This window comes from Amphiprion ocellaris, chromosome 23 (genome assembly GCF_022539595.1).
Source record: "Amphiprion ocellaris isolate individual 3 ecotype Okinawa chromosome 23, ASM2253959v1, whole genome shotgun sequence".
NCBI classification, from domain to species: domain Eukaryota; kingdom Metazoa; phylum Chordata; class Actinopteri; family Pomacentridae; genus Amphiprion; species Amphiprion ocellaris.
Genome location: NC_072788.1, coordinates 5,294,602 through 5,311,307, shown reverse-complemented (window position 1 = coordinate 5,311,307; position 16,706 = coordinate 5,294,602). Strand labels below are relative to the sequence as shown.

Here is a 16,706-nt window from a genome sequence, read left to right as displayed (position 1 = left end):
CATCCAAATCCATTATTCCGTCTTTGAGTAATGTTGCGCAGAGATAAACGTACACTGATCGTCACGTAACTCCGCCGCATTCCTTGATGGAGTAATTAAGTTTGGCCCTATTTTAATTAGGCAAATTACTTAAATTCCATAAAAAGTGATGACTGTTAGAAGGTTAAACCTCTCTATCTGTGCAATAATTGTTCACAAATTCTAATCTTAAATCAGAAATATAGAGACGAACTGAAGATAAAAGCTTGAACCCTTGACCTCTACACTGAGGGCATCCAGGGGCTCTCTTACATCATGGGGGGCATGGTTTGAGTCCATTTGTCCCCACAGAGTGAAGAGTCCCAGCAAATCAATACAAAGGTCTGGGTGATCACCTCTATCCTATGATAAAACATTACTATGCTGATGTGAGTGGTCTCCTCCAGGATGATAAAATCACCACCCATAAGGTGCTGATTGGCTTAATGAGTATAAAAATGACATGAATTCACCAGATCTCAACCCAACTGAACTTTTATGGAAGCTTTGGGGTCAGTGGGTTGGACAATACTCTCCTCCACCATCATCAAAACACCAAATAAGGGAATATCTTTTGGAAAAAATGGTGGTTTTCCCTTCACCAGAATCTTAGAGAATCAATGCCAAGGTGCATTGAAGCTTGTTCTGACAGTACATGGTGGCCCAACACTTTGCAAACAAACTATGTTGATACTTCCTTCTATTTGTCATCTGCAGCAAATTCTACCACCCTAGCTTTAGAAGATATCAGTTACATGTACAGAGCTAAAAATAATGTGAATTTTGTCAACATGTTCCTCAAAAAATTCTCATAATTTGCTCTCTTATAGACACTGTTATCCATTCTGCTTCCACATGTTCTCATAGACTAAAAGGAACACTATAGGAGGCACTGATCATGTGATCGTTCAGTCATTTCTGACTGGCCAATCAAACACAACCTTAGCTCTGAAAAGTAGAGAACGAAGTGAGATTCTCTCAGTAAACCACAGCTATTTCAGGAAAAATGACGCCTCCAATGATTTCTTTCTGTGTTACATGTCTGCTCTGGGGAGCAATGGGTAAGTTGTTTCTTTTGTAATATATTTGACAGCTTTACAATACATTTTGTAAGCTTTTATGGTTTAAAGTCAATATGTTTGTCTCTGTTTTGTCTTCAGTTCATTTGACAGCTCCAAAACGACCATCAACTTTAAGACTTGTACCAGTTAATGTCGGTGAGGAAGTGACTTTGGAATGTTTCCATCAAAAAGACAGTCTTGCGATGATGTTTTTCTGGTACAAGCAAACTCTGGGACACAAACCAGAGCTGGTGTCTACATACTATAAGTATGAGAGAAATGGTATTTTTAATGATGATTTGAAGACCAATCCACGGTTTCAACTGGAAACTAGCAGAGGTAAAAATCACCTGAAGATCTCAAATGTGCAAATGTCAGACTCAGCTACCTACTACTGTATAAGTTGCTACTTATACAAGTGTGAATATTTGGAGGACATTATCATCCAAGTAGAGAGTTCAGGTTTGAACTTGCAAGCTTTGGTTGAGCAGTCGGCATCTGAGACCATCCAGCCAGGAGATGCTGTGACTCTGAGCTGTACAGTACATACTGGGACCTGTGATGAAGAACACAGTGTTTACTGGTTCAAAGATGAAGAAGAATCGCATCCAGGACTCATTTACACCCATGGAGGCAGGAATGATCGGTGTGAGAGGAAACCCAACACACAAACACAAACCTGTGTCTACAACCTGCCACTCAAGAGCCTGAATCTGACTGATGTAGGGACCTACTATTGTGCTGTTGCCTCATGTGGACGCATTCTGTTTGGAAACGGGACCAAGCTGGACTTTGAAGGTAGGTACGAGCCCGACAAAGATCACCTTCTTTGTAAAATAGCACTTAATGTTGAACTCTGTAATGTGTGGCTCTGTGCAGAGGAGGCTGGCTCTCTGGTCTTGGTGTATGTCTTGAGTGGAGCTTTGGGATTCAACACCATTCTGGCAGTTTTACTGGCTTACAAAGCATATGCTATGGACAAGACAAAGAGCTGCAAATGCGCAGGTAGGTCAAACTTGTATTCTTTGCTTTATAGTGCATGTTCAAAATATGCTATTTTACTGTCGAACAATTGACATATTCCATAATGTTACTTGAGTACATCAGGTAAAGTCATGTGTCAGTAGCACAGAGTTTGTTGTAAACATCCTAATTTGTGTCCAGTTGTGTAACATGCAGTATATGCTGTGCAAATATAAGCTCATCAGAGTTGGACTATGCATTGTGGCTACAGATTACTATTCAAATCATGCAAATGAGCCTTTTAAGCAATTTTCTGCAGATATTAAATCAGTAAGCTCAATATGTTGATGCAAGTCTCATATCTGTACTCATATCTGCTTTACTTATGTCATAAAGTAGCTTTACTGCTTGTTTTCATTCATTTATTTGTAAGTGTTGGCTGTAGTTCCATGTCTGTCGAATTGACATATAGATTAGTGGTTCATTACGTTTTGTCCAAAGGATCCAGCTAAGTTAAAAGAATCTTTCAGCTTATGACATTTTGAAGAAGGGTTTATTGTTGTTTCTTTTATAACCAGCAACTCGAGAGACATCTTCAGCAGCCTCAGCTCCAAATGCAGAGGTAAGCATTTTCAAAGAGCAGTAACTTAAGTGTTAACTGTGAAGTTGTTTGAAGGTGGTCTATGAAGATCATAACACCCACATTTTTGCTTAAGCTGTGTGGTCTGATATTGCAGTTGTCGTGCAGCAGACTGCATTATTTGAAAGAGTGGTTCTCATCTTATGTGACACTGAAAGCTTCAAAAATACGTTATTTTTTACAGGATTTGCTCCATAGTGCAGGAGTATAATAGTCATGATAACATAGCAACTAACATTTTTATATTCTATAACCAGGTCTTCCAAGATGAAGATAGTCTCCATTATGCTGCTTTGAGGCAAAACAAGGTCAACAGATCAAGAAGGATCAAAGATGACAACATGATTGAATGTGTATACTCCAGTGTACGGCAGTAGAGCAGGACTTTTTTCATTTGTGTTTTGTTTCTATGTTAGCAGAAATGTCAACTTGATCAGATGTTTTCTTCATAAACTAAATGTAAAATGTTGCCTTGCAAAAAAAAAAAAAAGAATCTTTAGCTGCAGTCAGGCCAGGTTACTTTAACGTGACTGAAGGTGCCCCTTATTTCCATTCTCGCTGTGTTTGTCATTTACAAAGCAAGAGACCACATACACCTCAGCATGCAACAATGAAGCATACGGAAATGAGTCCTACCAGTGTGGTAGTGTTCTCACACACAGAGCATGGTGATAACAAACCTCATATAAACCAGCTATAGAAAAAGCATGTGGCATAAAACATATCTGTCCGATTTTGAATCCCTGCCCTACGTGACGTCTGTTTGCGCTTCCAGCTTGTTTACTGTAAACGTGTTGATAGCACACCACAAACCCAGAGACGTGAGTATCTTTTTTTAGTCTCTGAGCGGCTGACAGTTGTTTAGCTCTTAGTATATTTCAGTCATCTCTAGGACCCTCTGCTCTCGCTTTGGTCTCAAACAGGATGTGCCTGCTGTTTTCATGCATTGCAGCCACACAGTACAAAACTGACAGTAGATAAGAAAGACATTATTCTAGCAACTGAAAGTTATAACATGGTTTTCCTAATGTTGATTGTGCTAAACTTATAAAATAATAACTAGTAACATTTGTGCATATGCACTTATTTATTTCATTTTTTCCCACAAAATTAATTGGAGTGCTATGTAATACAACTAACACAATGAGGGGATTCAGTGGGGAGTGGTTTAATACAGAAAAAGTCCACAGCAGCTTGAGACATAATGCTTTGATTGACTAAGCATTTCATTTTTATTTTCTTTTGGTGAAAGAAGAAATGATATTGTGCATGTGTCTATCAATGCATTTTTTTCTGAAACAAGAACAATGTTGATACATTGTACCAAAAGTAATAAACTAATAAAACAAGTGGCAAAGTTTCCTTGATACAGCGTGAAGTATGTCATCAAAAGTGCTGTTTTTATCATATATTAGCAGCATGACTGCGTGTTGCTCTATGAGTTGGCACATCACTTCAGTTACTGAACTATCTCAGCAACTACTGAATGTGCTGAGAGAACTGCACAGAATGATCCATCCATCCATCCATCCATCATGAGGAAAGTGGAATCAAAGAAGGCTCAGTCCGATAAGGTGTCCCATGACTGCCACCACCACCCATCTCAAGGTGTTACCAGGCCAGGTGAGATATGTAATCCCTCCAGCAAGCTCATGGTAAACCCGAGTCTCCTCACACTTCGACATGTCCAAAACGCCTCCACAGGAAGGTGCCCAGGATGCAATCAGACACCCAAACCACCTCAGGCTGGCTCCTTCAATGCAAAGGAAGAGCAGCTCTCCCCATGCTCCCTCTGGATGTTTAAGCCTCTTCAACCTATCTCTAAGGCTGAGCAGAGTCACCATATGTCAAACATTGATTCCAGGTAGTTTTTATCTGCAACCTCATCCTTTTGGTTACAACCCACAGTTCATGACGTGAAGGCTGGAAAATAGAGAGCTTTGCTTTCGAGCTCACCTCTGTCTTCACCATGATGGTCCAATAAAATGCTGACATTATTGCTGAAGCTGCAGGCTTACATCCTAACCCACCTCATTAGAAGTTTGTTAGGTCATATTTTATTACCCAGACATGATTTAAACTTTGCACTGAACAAGTGGGCATATTAAAAATTAAGCTGATGTAGAGCGAGAAAGAGCACGTGTGGTTTCAGGTATGATTTGTGTATCGTTGTGTCACCCTTTCCACCAGGCAAACATAAGACTTGGGCCATTTCCTACCTGGTATTTTTTTTGGACTAACAGACAGCACAAAGAAAAGATCTAGAAGGAAGACACATACTATAGTCTCTAAAATGTACAAGAAACATATTCAGCTAACCTCTGTGAACATCACTTGTTGCCGACAGAGTTGAGACTCCTTCCGGGTGTGGCTGCATGCTCACAAACATCTCACAGCAGCACAGCAGCAATACATAATTTCTGAATGTACAATTACACTGAACATGGTGGGAAATGAGCTGTCAATGTTTGACTTAAGTGCACTGAAAAATATATCCCCCCGAAAGCAGGTAGGTTGTTTATTGTCACACAATGTGCTAATTGTACAGCTCAAGCCTGAGATGCGAGAGTCTGTTTTCAGCCTTTGTGTGGTCGACGGTTAACAGATTAGCTCTCCGTATACTCTTGTCGTGTACTTCTCTAGGGCCCATCACGCTCTTTGTCTTTGTGGTTTTGAACAGGAACTCTCTGCAGTGTTTTCATGCACTGCAGCCCCACAGTACAACTCGGATGTCTTTAGCTACTACTGAAAGATTACATCAATAGAATATTAAAGCTGAGTTTGATAAAAATTATCTGTGTTTGTAAACAACCCTGTAACATTAGATGCAGTTTATGCAATCAATCATTGCGGTGTTGCGGTCTAAATCATTTAAGATTACAATGTGCTTGCATAGTTCTGAATCTTCGACACCAGCCTCTCTGACTGAGTGGCTCTTTACTGTCAGTGTAAGTTTCTCGGCCCAACCACAGAAAGCTCAGCCTGACTGACAGTTGTTTCAAAAACAACAAAAAACAAACTGCATCTCCATATGTCTGGCAGTGTTGAGTAGTCGGGCAATGCACCACTCTGATTCCAACCGAAATACCTGAGCAATTACTGCAGATATTCACTGTCTCCAGAGACTGAATCCACAAGCATTTTTCCTCCAGCACCACCATGAGGTTGACATAAAAACTCAACATGTTGCGCTACATGATGGGTGAAGTTTTGTACAGACATTCATGGATCTCAGATGACAGATGGTACATTGTGGTTTAAATAGATTCACAGTAGCACCACTCAACCAATATTTTTCAACTAACATTATCATATCAAAGAAAATCCCCTTTGGCCCAAAAGACATATTCCCTATAGACTACCATTATACAAGAGACTCCTGTAAAACTGCAGACAGGACATCTTCAGCAACAAATGAGGTCAGTTTTTGATCTTTCTATTACACAGCTGGAAATAATTTCTGTCAAACAACCATGAAAACACCACCAGGCGTTACACATACTATATACCAAGTTATATCATCCTGTGATGTCTTCTTTTGTCTCTCCTGTGGTGAAGGTGATATGAACTGGTGGCTGTATGACAGGTTTTCCACTGGTGGAAACTTAGGTCACTGCAGAGCTTGAACACAGGAAGATCAAAGACAAAGACACCGTAGAGCTGGTGATCTTTTGGGGGCAGAACAAGAAGCAGGTTGTATCAAAACCTGCTTTGTGTCAATATTGCACTGTATTTCCAATATCGTTTATACTCAGCAACCATGACCAGGATCTTTATCTTCACCTCGGCTAAGTTTAGTTGCTTCTATTAGATTTTCACTTGCCAAATGTCTACTAAGCTTTTTTGTTTCAAGCAGATAATGAACCTGTTAAGTCATCAAAGAATCTTTCTGTCATACATAAAAGAAACCCACACAAGAAGTTGAAAGGTTCAGTATTTGCACTTTTACACTTATTTGAGAGTAAATGTCTGCTAATACTAATAATATATGCAGTGTTCTTGTAATCGTGCTTACATTTCAGAGTTCTCTCTACATTCCTGTTGCATGTATCCTGTATCTGATGTCGACCAATGACAGGTAGTCATCTCTGGATAACAGAAGTCTCACTGTATTGTTGTTTTTCCTGTCCCTAATGATCTGAAGATTCAAAGTCAAGAGTAATATTATAGCTCTGCTACCGCTCTCCGTGTCTTTTGTCTCGAGAACCAGAGTTGGCAATGGGGTGGGAGCACTGATCGTGAGTTCACCGTTTCCAAAATAGGACATTCGGTGTCAGTTCTTGTTAGCCAATCAAATGCAGTCCTCTCTCTAAGGGTAGAGAACGTGTAGAGGTTCTTTGCATTCATCAAGACATTTTCATCATGATGACATCTCTGAATCTGGCTTTATACCTGACTTGTCTGTTCTTGGGGAGAATAGGTAAGTTGTGGACACTTAAATTCCTAGGAATATACATTCATTGTTGACATCATGATAACCTTCTATCATGGATTTAATTGCAAACTTTCTTGGTCTCTTCTTAACAGACTTGGGAACTAACTTGCTTGTACATGTGCATCAAGAGAGTGGTTTCATATTAGCTAATGTTGGAGACAACGTGACTTTGCAATGTTTCTATGCAAGTGATGTTGCAGCAGTGTTTCTCTGGTATAAGCAAACTCTGGGACAGAAACCAATGCTCATCTCCACCTTCTATAAACATGATAAAGTTGGAACTTTGAGTGATGATTTCAGGAACAGTCAAAGGTTTTTGTTAGAAACCAAAGATGGTAAGAACCACTTGACAATCACAGATTTGCACATCTCAGATTCAGCTACTTATTACTGTGTAAGTTGCAGCTCATACAAGTTTGAATTTGGAGAGGGAACTACAGTCAGTGTGAAGGGTTCAGGTTTGGACATCCAAGCTTCAGTGAGGCAGTCAGAAGCTGAGACCATCCAGTCAGGACACTCCATAAGCTGTACAGTAAGCACTGGTATCTGCGATGGACAGCACAGTGTTTACTGGTTCAAAAACGAAGAAGAACCTCATCCAGGACTCATTTATACTGTCGGAGGCATGAATAATCAGTGTGAGAGGAAATCCAATACGCAAACACACACCTGTGTCTACAAATTGCCAATAAATAGCCAGAATCTGTCTCATTCTGGGACCTACTACTGTGCTGTTGCCTCATGTGGACGCATTCTGTTTGGAAACGGGACCAAACTTGACTTAGCAGGTAAATACTGTTAATCTGACTAATACTATGACTACTTTCTTACCAAACTTTGCATAGACACAGAGATAATCGCTCAAACGGTCTGTAATGTTACCTCTTTCTGCAGATGAAGTGAACTCTCCCGACTTTCTTGTGCATTTTTTAAGTGGCGCTTTGGCATTCACCGTCATTCTGAATGTTTTAATGGTCTTCTTGGTGCACAAGATGAAAAGGAGCAACAACTTTCAATGTACAGGTAGCTAATACTATTGTGTTAAATTGTGTTGCATTCAATGAAAATGGCTTTTAACTGACATAGTATTTTCTGTGTTTTACGGCAGACACAACAGCAAGATGTTCCTCCTCAGCTAATACAGAGGTGACTATTATTTTTACACGGAAAATACATTTTTTAACTATCAAGACATTCTTTATGGGACATTATCATGTTGTGTTTGATCCGTTTTAGGAGTACCAAGATGCAGACAACCTTCATTATGCAGCTTTAAGGAACCAAAGGTTGAAAGCACCAAGAAGGCAAAGGGAGGATTCCTCCAGTCAGTGTGTGTACTCTAGTATAAAACACTAGAGGTGGACGTGCTTCATCTATAATTTGCTTCTATGTAAAAGGTGGTTTTGTCAACATCTATTGTGAGATGTGATATGACTGATGACGATCAGTACAAAGCACTGGGTTGTGGTTAAATACCTCAAAAAACTTCTTGAACTGATGTGTTTTTTAAAATGTTTTAGCAAAGATGTTATATTTCCATTACCGCTGCAGTTGTTGGATCGGTCTCTCAGTACTGCCGCCACAGAAACAGGCCAGATCTTATTGTATTTTTAGTGCCAGTACAATACGATGCAGTTAAATACAATGCCCTATATACTGGACAGTATCTGTTATGTGTGCAAACCCAGTGATGTAAGAATCTCTTTATGGCCCCCGTGTGATCTGAAGTCAAAAGATTCGATCTCTATACACTCTTCTAAGGTTAAGCATATTTTCCAAACCTTTACTGTCTTTGCATTTGTGTGTGTATGCGTGGTTTTAAGCAGGAAGTCGTCACAATACCACTTTGTTTTCTGCCATAGTACCTCTGTACTTATAATTCTTTGATCCTTTTTGTATATTTCACTGATGTTGTCAAGCAAAGAACATAAAAGAAAATTATTCTTATCTTGTAATTCACTGCTTTTATATATTGTTTTCAACAAAAATGCAGTTCTCTGTGTGTGTGTCATTAAAGATCTATTAATTATGACCATGTCATGTTGCACTTTGACACTGACAAAATGAATGGTTGTTTAGTATATAAATATCATTCGTATGTAATGTCACATGCTGCCACCTTAAAAGAGAATGAAGGCTTCTAGTGTCACTATAGTGGCAAGATGATGCTTCCCACCATGGAACTGTTTCTTCTTTTACTCTCATGGACCAACACACTAAGCACCATCCGATTACAATCAGGCAACCAATCTCCACGTACTTCTTCTCCAAGTTAGCACTGAGCACCATCTCCTTGATGGTAAGGCAGAAGAAGTGGCTGGTGGTACTACAACATCACTGCTTAATAACTGCATATTTACACAGCTGACATTATTTCCTCACATGAAAAATCAAAAACAAATACTATAAAAAAAAAATATATTGAAAATACAAGCCTCAAAGTGGAAACTTACTGCAACAAAAGCAGATACAAGTCAGAAAACGTGATCAATGAAACAACTGATTTCCAGTTTGGCTAATTGTGTGAAATGACCAGTAAAAACCCAAATTTTCTCAATTTCGGATCAGTAGGAAAAGAATTGGACTTAAAAATTGGATTGTGTGACTTCACAAAGATGGGAAAGGATGCAAGAAGATTGGCAACAGCTAAAAAGCAGTCATAGCACAGCTGCAGCGGTAACAGAATGAACAATAGAACCATGAATCAGAGCCTCAGTGGTCGTCCTATAAGAATCAACTTGCATAAAAAGAAGCCTGCCAAGTATTAGGAGCACTTTCTTTGGTCAGATGAGACCAAGATAGGGTTTTGACTGATCACAGTAAAAAAAAAAAAAAAAACCTTGTAGGTTCATACAGACTTTGCCACCAGATAGAAGTTACACTGAAGACGTGTGACTCTGGGGTTCATATGGGAGAACATGTAAAGATGGCTGATGGATGCAGCTGGTTGGAAGACTTTGTAGAGACTTTCCCTTGGTTCCAGCATTTGTGCTGAGCTAGGCTGCAGTATTACTGAAGTCAATATGCTAAACATACAAAAAAATTATTCAGTCTTGTCATCTGACTATGAATAACACAAGTTTGAGTTCCAGCAATTGTCAGTTGCATTACTGATAAAACATAGTTGAAAATAAGCAGTCATGTCACTGAGACCCGTTGGCGTTGCTTGCATTTTACTTTGTATCTCTTTCACTGCAGTCATCCTTGTGGGTTTCAGCAAGATTTAGAGATTGTAGAGATTCACAGAGAGTTTGAAGAAAGCCCTGTGTGAAAACCACACAGGCAGGTGTATTTTTGGGTGCAGCGAGATACTAAAATACAATCCAGGAAGTCCAACAGCTTCACCAATATGACACCACTGAAAGTTGCAATGAAGTGAGTAAACAAAGACAGAACTGTTTCAAGAAGCACAAAATGCAAAGTAAGTGAGTTTCAAAGTAGCATTTTCTAAGGTCACTAAATAGTAGTTAGCTTGTTTGTTCAGTTTATGGCTCACAAAGTCAATATTCTGGTCACATATTATTACAGATATGTAATGTTAACCTTGTGGTGTTTCTGTGTTTTGTCATTTTCAGTCTTTACATTAGTTGATCATTTGCCAACATGTAGAAAGAAAGGGGAAAGAAATAGTTACAGTATAGCCTTTTTTATATCTGGACAGAAAGGAAGGGAGAAGATAGTTAAGGTGTGGAGGAGAAAAATGTGGAGGAACTGTGGTCCACCATCAGAGAAACTGCTGAAATAGTCAACATGTAATCTAGAGCAGAAGGTGCACTGTGTCAAAGTCTGCATAAATGTCCATCAGATGTCCCTGAATGACCCAAACTGAATCGAGTTTACAGCTACCACACAGAGACCAAAATGTGGAAAAGCTCACAGATGAGTCATGCTCATCATTTTCTTCGACATTCATGGGATTGTGCACCAAGCATTTGCATTCCCGGGTCACACAGTTGATGCAGACTTATACTGTAACCCCCTAAAGGAGAAGCTTTAGTGCAAAAGACCTGAACTACAGTGCAACTGGGTGCTCCTTCTTGACAATGCACTCACTCACAGCGGTGATGAAATTCAAGGGCAAGATCACCATTTTTGTTTTTTACAGCCACGGTGTTGAGACTTCTTGATCAACCCTCTTATGCATGTCTAGGCTTTCATTTAGTACCAAATGTGTCTCTTCACAGCGATTATTCACACAAGACTTAATTTTCTAGGTAATACACTACCGTTCAAAAGTTTGGGGTCACTGAGAAATGTTCTTATTTTTGAAAGAAAATCTGCATCCACTACCAACACTGAGGTAAGATTTACCTTGATCAGCTAAAATTTAAAGCATTGCATTTGTTCATTAATCTTTTAGACACAGCTTAACTTTTTCTCAGCGTCCGATTTGTAAAAAGTTTGTATGGATTTTGTTTCCAGGGTAACAATCAAGACACAGACAATTAACCTCAGCATGTTTTGGACTGTGGGAGGAAGATGGAGAACGCAGAGAAAACCCACACATATACAGGGAGAACATGGAAACTCCATGCAGAAAGATTCCAGAAAGGCTGGGACGCGAACCCAGGGATCTTGTAGCTGCAAGGCGAAAGTGCTAAGCACACAGCAGGCCCCAATTGCACACCAGTAAACATTTAATGCTGTATTTTGCAAGATTGTGATGCTGTCAGGTTGACAAAATATGTCAGTACACATCAGGCAGACACATCAGAGATGCAATTATGAATTTCTCTGAGTGTTTACAAAAGATGGAGGCCATACCTGATCTAAATTTGGTGGCCATTTTCATCTAAGCAGGCTTCTTGTGCAGCACCACACCGCTGCCAGTGCTCCTGCATCACTTGGAATGGCCCCCAGACGTCTGGTTCTGTAAGTATGTCAAGCACCAGCTGGGATGTGCATTAGATCCTCCACAGAGTCAAAATGGTGATATTTCAACTTGGATTTCATTCAGGGAAGAGAAGGAAGTTGCAGGGAGGCAAATGTGGCAAGTAGAGCTGGTGGGAAACAACAGTTCTGTGACTGGGTGCACAATGCAGGTGGAGCACCCAAATCACACCATGGTTCAGGTCATTGATGTTGGATTTTCTGTCTTTTAAGCTCCCTATATGTTACAGTAGAACTCACTGTGGACAGTCCAAAGCTGGGGGGCAAATTCACAGTGCACATCTATGTGAATATGAAAGAAATAGAACACAGTGTTGGCGAACTCCTCACTTGATGCATTGTCTCCAGCCTTGAAGAATCCAGGCTCTTCCACAGAAGATGGCTGTTTGGTTACTGGGACCCATCTCTTGACACCAGTGATGATCCTCAACTTGAAGGTTGGTTTGTTCCGTGTTGTTGACATCACATTAGCTAATCTTTGCTCTCTGCTCCAGATTTATGTCCATGGTGAAACTGTAAATGAGCATCCACCAGTGGTTTAAAAAAAGGCAATGCTGAATGCATTTTTGTGCACCAAAGAACTCAAAAACACATGTGGCTGTTCCCACTACAGGACCACATTTTGCTAGTATTTAAAAAGAATGGAAAACAAGAGGTCAATCTACTAAGTTGTTTAAAATTAAGCTTAAAAATGAGTCTTCGGGCACATTGTCACTGCATTAGTCTTTTATACATGCCAGTTTATACATGAAAAATGATGAATGCACGGTTTCATTTATGCTTCTACTGAGGTGGAAGAAAAGCAAGCATGCTCTTTTTAATATGAGTACACAGAAAAGAACAAAAAGCCGGCCTCTTGACCTCATGTATGTTTTGAAATATCGCTGTCTGTGCGGTGACATTTGAGGTTTTGAGCAGGATGTAAGGCATTCGCACCCTAACAAGAACCCAACTTAAGGCAAAGAGCACTAAAACACACCTATCTAGATTATATCACCTCTGTAAGACGAAATGCTTGCAAGTTAAAAGTCCGAAACGTGGCCAATTTTATGCACATTGGTACCGATTGACTCAGATAGAACTGAGTTTATGTCTTCTGCTGCCAGTCAGGTGCTGAGAGATAAATGGTAATAAGTGATTGGTTGTGGCATTACACCACCAACACCTCTGTCCACACACAGTTCCCTACATACTTTATACAATCTGAAGTATTTAGTCTTTTTTTGTGTGTGCACTTAGCAACAAACTGTTCTTTGTTTTACACAACATAATAATGAGACTATGGGCGGGACCAAACATGATGTTTCATAAGGAGGACGTCCAGTGTGGCGTCACATCTGAGCAACCAATCATGCACAGTCTTGTCTATAAACCGTGAAGCAAACACCTTTTTTTTGTCATTTCACACAGGAATTTGCACACAATGGCCTCTACAGTGTTGGTATTCTACCTCACATGTCTTCTCTTTGGGGATATAGGTGAGCTGTATTTTTAACACTTGAAACTTGTAGCTTTTGTTTACAACTCCTGTTTGACCATTACCTTTGCTTTGTCTTTCATCTCACTTCAGCTCAGACAACTGGTCCTACTCATCAAGGGGCGCGTTTTATATCGGCTAACGTTGGCGGCAACGTGACTTTAGAGTGTTTCTATGGAGGTGATGTTGCGACAAGGCTTTACTGGTATAAACAGCCTCTGGGACAGAAACCAAGGGTCATCTCAAATTTCTATATGTATAAAACAGATAGCACCTTTTATGACGAATTCAAAAACAATTCACGCTTCCAACTGGATTCTGACCGCAATAAAAATCACTTGACCATCACAGATTTGCGCGCTTCGGACTCAGCAACTTATTTCTGCTTAAATTCCCATTTATACATGATAAACTTTTCGGAGAGCGTTACTGTCAGTGTGGAGGGTTCAGGTTTGAACTTCCAAACTTCAGTGCAACAGTCAGCGTATGATGCCATCCAGCCAGGAGGATCCGTGAATCTGAGCTGTACGGTACAGACTGAGATCTGCGATGGAAAACACAGCGTTTACTGGTTCAGAAGCGAAGAAGATTCTCACCCAGGACTCATTTACAGCCATGGAGGCAGAGGTGATCTGTGTGAGAGGAAACCCAACACAAAAACACAAACATGTGTCTACACCCTGCCTGTGAGTAACTCAAATCCAACTCATGCTGGGATCTACTACTGTGCTGTTGCCTCCTGTGGACGCATTCTGTTTGGAGTCGGGACCAAGATGATCATTGATGGTAAGTAACATTAGGTTCTCACATGCAAAAAAAAAAAACACTTCTTAATTGAAACTCCTGAAAGCTTTATTTGTTTTATCAGGCTCTGCAGATGACGTGAACTTTGCTGCTTATTTGTGGAGAGGAGCCTTTGCACTCGTCTCCTTTCTGAGTGTTTTAATGGCTTTCTCAGTCTGTCTGATGAACAGGAATCACAGCTGCAAATCTCCAGGTAACTGCTGCTTTTTTTTAATCTGACAGTTTACATTCACTACATTTGGCTTTTGGAACTAATTTTTCTGTTTCACAACTAGAGTCTCAAGTCAAATTATCACCCACAGCAGATGCAAAGGTAAGCAATAACAGCACATAAAGAAATTAATGTGGACATGGTTGTATTATATATATAAAAATATATATGGAAACTGTGAATTAATATGCTGTTAATAGGGTCACCAGCAAGGGGAAAGCATCTATTACGCTGCTGTAAGTGGCAACCTGACCAACAGATCCAGAAGCCAGAGGGATCACACCTGGAGCGACTGCGTGTACTACAACTTAAAGCAGTAGAACTGTATCGCTGTTTAATGTGTTCATGAATAAGACCTGATTTTCTTATAGTGCTGAATTCAGAATTAATTTGAAAAAAATCTGTTATATATAGCTTCTTTGTGGTCTGCAGCTGAAATATATATATTTCCCCTTTCATAATATGATGTAGGACATTATAATGTAGACTCAAATACTCATAATGCATGTTTAGGATGTCAAGTCTGCAATGCTGCCATAATGTTATTTTTGTCAGGTGAATTTTGTTACCTAATCAGTGCATTTTGAAGATTAAATGAGGATCCTCATTGAAGTTGAAGATTGTCTCTGACTTCTTGTGTTTTAACCTCATTGTCTCTCAACAGAACTATGTACGTATTTTTGAATGTGAGCGTTATGTCGCTGAAGATCAATAAACATGATGAAAATTTGGTGTGTTAAGCCTCAGACTATATGTATGTGATTATTCAGTCCAGTGTTAACTTCCTCATATATGAGTGCTTGACGGCATCGAGTCTATCAGGGAATGTGGTTGACCTCAAATAGCACAGGAGGGTGTTTCCGCTGATCTAGAAACACAAGGATCTGATAGTTTAGAAAGTTACTGGTTGGGTGAAAATTAAGTATCCTTACTTTCCTAATGCATATACATCTCGTAGCACTGAATAATTTATGAATTTTCAGAAAATGTGCACTTAACTTAATCAAACGTCCTAACGCTCAGCAGCTTGAGCAAAAATGCAATAAAATGGCTGATGGCTGATAGTGTAATGACGTTTTTACCAGTAAATGGGTTGAGACAGCACCTAAAAAATAGACAGTCACAAAGATTTCAGGGGGAAAAAAATCCAACTAGTTCAAAATGTCAGAAACCCTGCCAATGAAAATCAAACTTTTGACTCTTGACTTGACCATTTATGGCAGAATTACTCGTTACAACTTGCCATTATGTAGCATAGAACGGCTTTATGGTGTCTGAGTAGAGTCGAAAGTGAGGAGACAGAATGAGACCAATGAGTGGGTGGGGGGCATGAAGGACTTTATGTGAAAAAACTTGTAAATATGTAATTTAGAGGAACAGGGATTAGATTTTAGGACTTTAATCTAGGCAAGGGGAGAATTTTTAATGTTGCCGAGAGAGTCAGTCTGTACTCCAGTGACTGTGAAACCAAACAGCTCTTACTCCCTTTGCTTTTGGTTTTTAGATACTTCAGTGCAGTGGGCATTGTGGTTCTTGGCAGGATGTGTGCACTCTCACATTCTGTTGCTCCTTAAGACAAAAACCACTCTAACAATGAGGAACAGTGCCATTCTTCATCAGAAATATGACAAGATCTATTGAAAAGGCTTTCAAAATTCTTAAATGAAAATCAAATGTGATGGTTGGTTTCACTTTTCACCAATATGCAGGGCACAAAGATGGTGAATGCAGCTTTGTTTGTGGAGTTCAAAGCACCAAAACCTAAATGAGAAAAAATGTATGGTATACATTTAGAATGTTATTTATATATACTTTTTTTTCTCTCTTCCCAACATGACGGATCACTGCCTTGGTTCATTGTTTTATAATGTATTTATTTTTCATGCCCATGGGTAACAAAGGGGAAAAGAGGAAAAGGGTATTTGGAGTTTGAGTTGGGAGGGCAAACTAGACATATCATGAACAGACATGCAGGTAACAAGCCAGTGACAGAAAGACTTTTGTAAGCAGTGATTCTGAACAGCATCAAACAGACAAACATAATAATATAAGCATTTCCTGCTCATGTGTGCTAAAACAGACTAGCGATCTAACCAACATCTACCTTTGGCACTTTGAACAGTCTATGTAGGAGAGGGAGAATATGGTTATTGTCAGAATCTGCCCCTTTACCAAAGCACATGATGGTATATTATTGTCAACTATGG

The 16,706-nt window shown here is 39.7% G+C and overlaps 3 protein-coding genes across 3 annotated transcripts; all 3 read left to right on the top strand.

Moving 5' to 3' along the window:
• The first annotated feature begins 1,024 nt into the window (after nt 1–1,024).
• LOC111562533 (uncharacterized) lies at nt 1,025–4,036 on the top strand. The gene is made up of 5 exons (XM_023261113.3): nt 1,025–1,079; nt 1,179–1,877; nt 1,959–2,084; nt 2,621–2,664; nt 2,940–4,036. Exons 1-5 carry the CDS (start codon nt 1,025–1,027, stop codon nt 3,057–3,059), a joined length of 1,044 nt encoding a protein of 347 aa, XP_023116881.2. The 3' UTR covers nt 3,060–4,036.
• A 2,879-nt stretch (nt 4,037–6,915) lies between these two features.
• LOC111562528 (immunoglobulin kappa light chain-like) lies at nt 6,916–9,093 on the top strand. Its single transcript, XM_023261110.3, has 5 exons — nt 6,916–7,102; nt 7,210–7,905; nt 8,012–8,140; nt 8,226–8,263; nt 8,354–9,093. The coding sequence occupies exons 1-5, from the start codon at nt 7,045–7,047 to the stop codon at nt 8,471–8,473; spliced, it is 1,041 nt and encodes a 346-aa protein (XP_023116878.2). The 5' UTR covers nt 6,916–7,044; the 3' UTR covers nt 8,474–9,093.
• Nucleotides 9,094–13,413: 4,320 nt separating this feature from the next.
• LOC111562532 (uncharacterized) lies at nt 13,414–15,245 on the top strand. The gene is made up of 5 exons (XM_023261112.3): nt 13,414–13,485; nt 13,578–14,270; nt 14,353–14,481; nt 14,564–14,601; nt 14,700–15,245. Exons 1-5 carry the CDS (start codon nt 13,431–13,433, stop codon nt 14,817–14,819), a joined length of 1,035 nt encoding a protein of 344 aa, XP_023116880.1. The 5' UTR covers nt 13,414–13,430; the 3' UTR covers nt 14,820–15,245.
• Nucleotides 15,246–16,706: the final 1,461 nt, after the last annotated feature.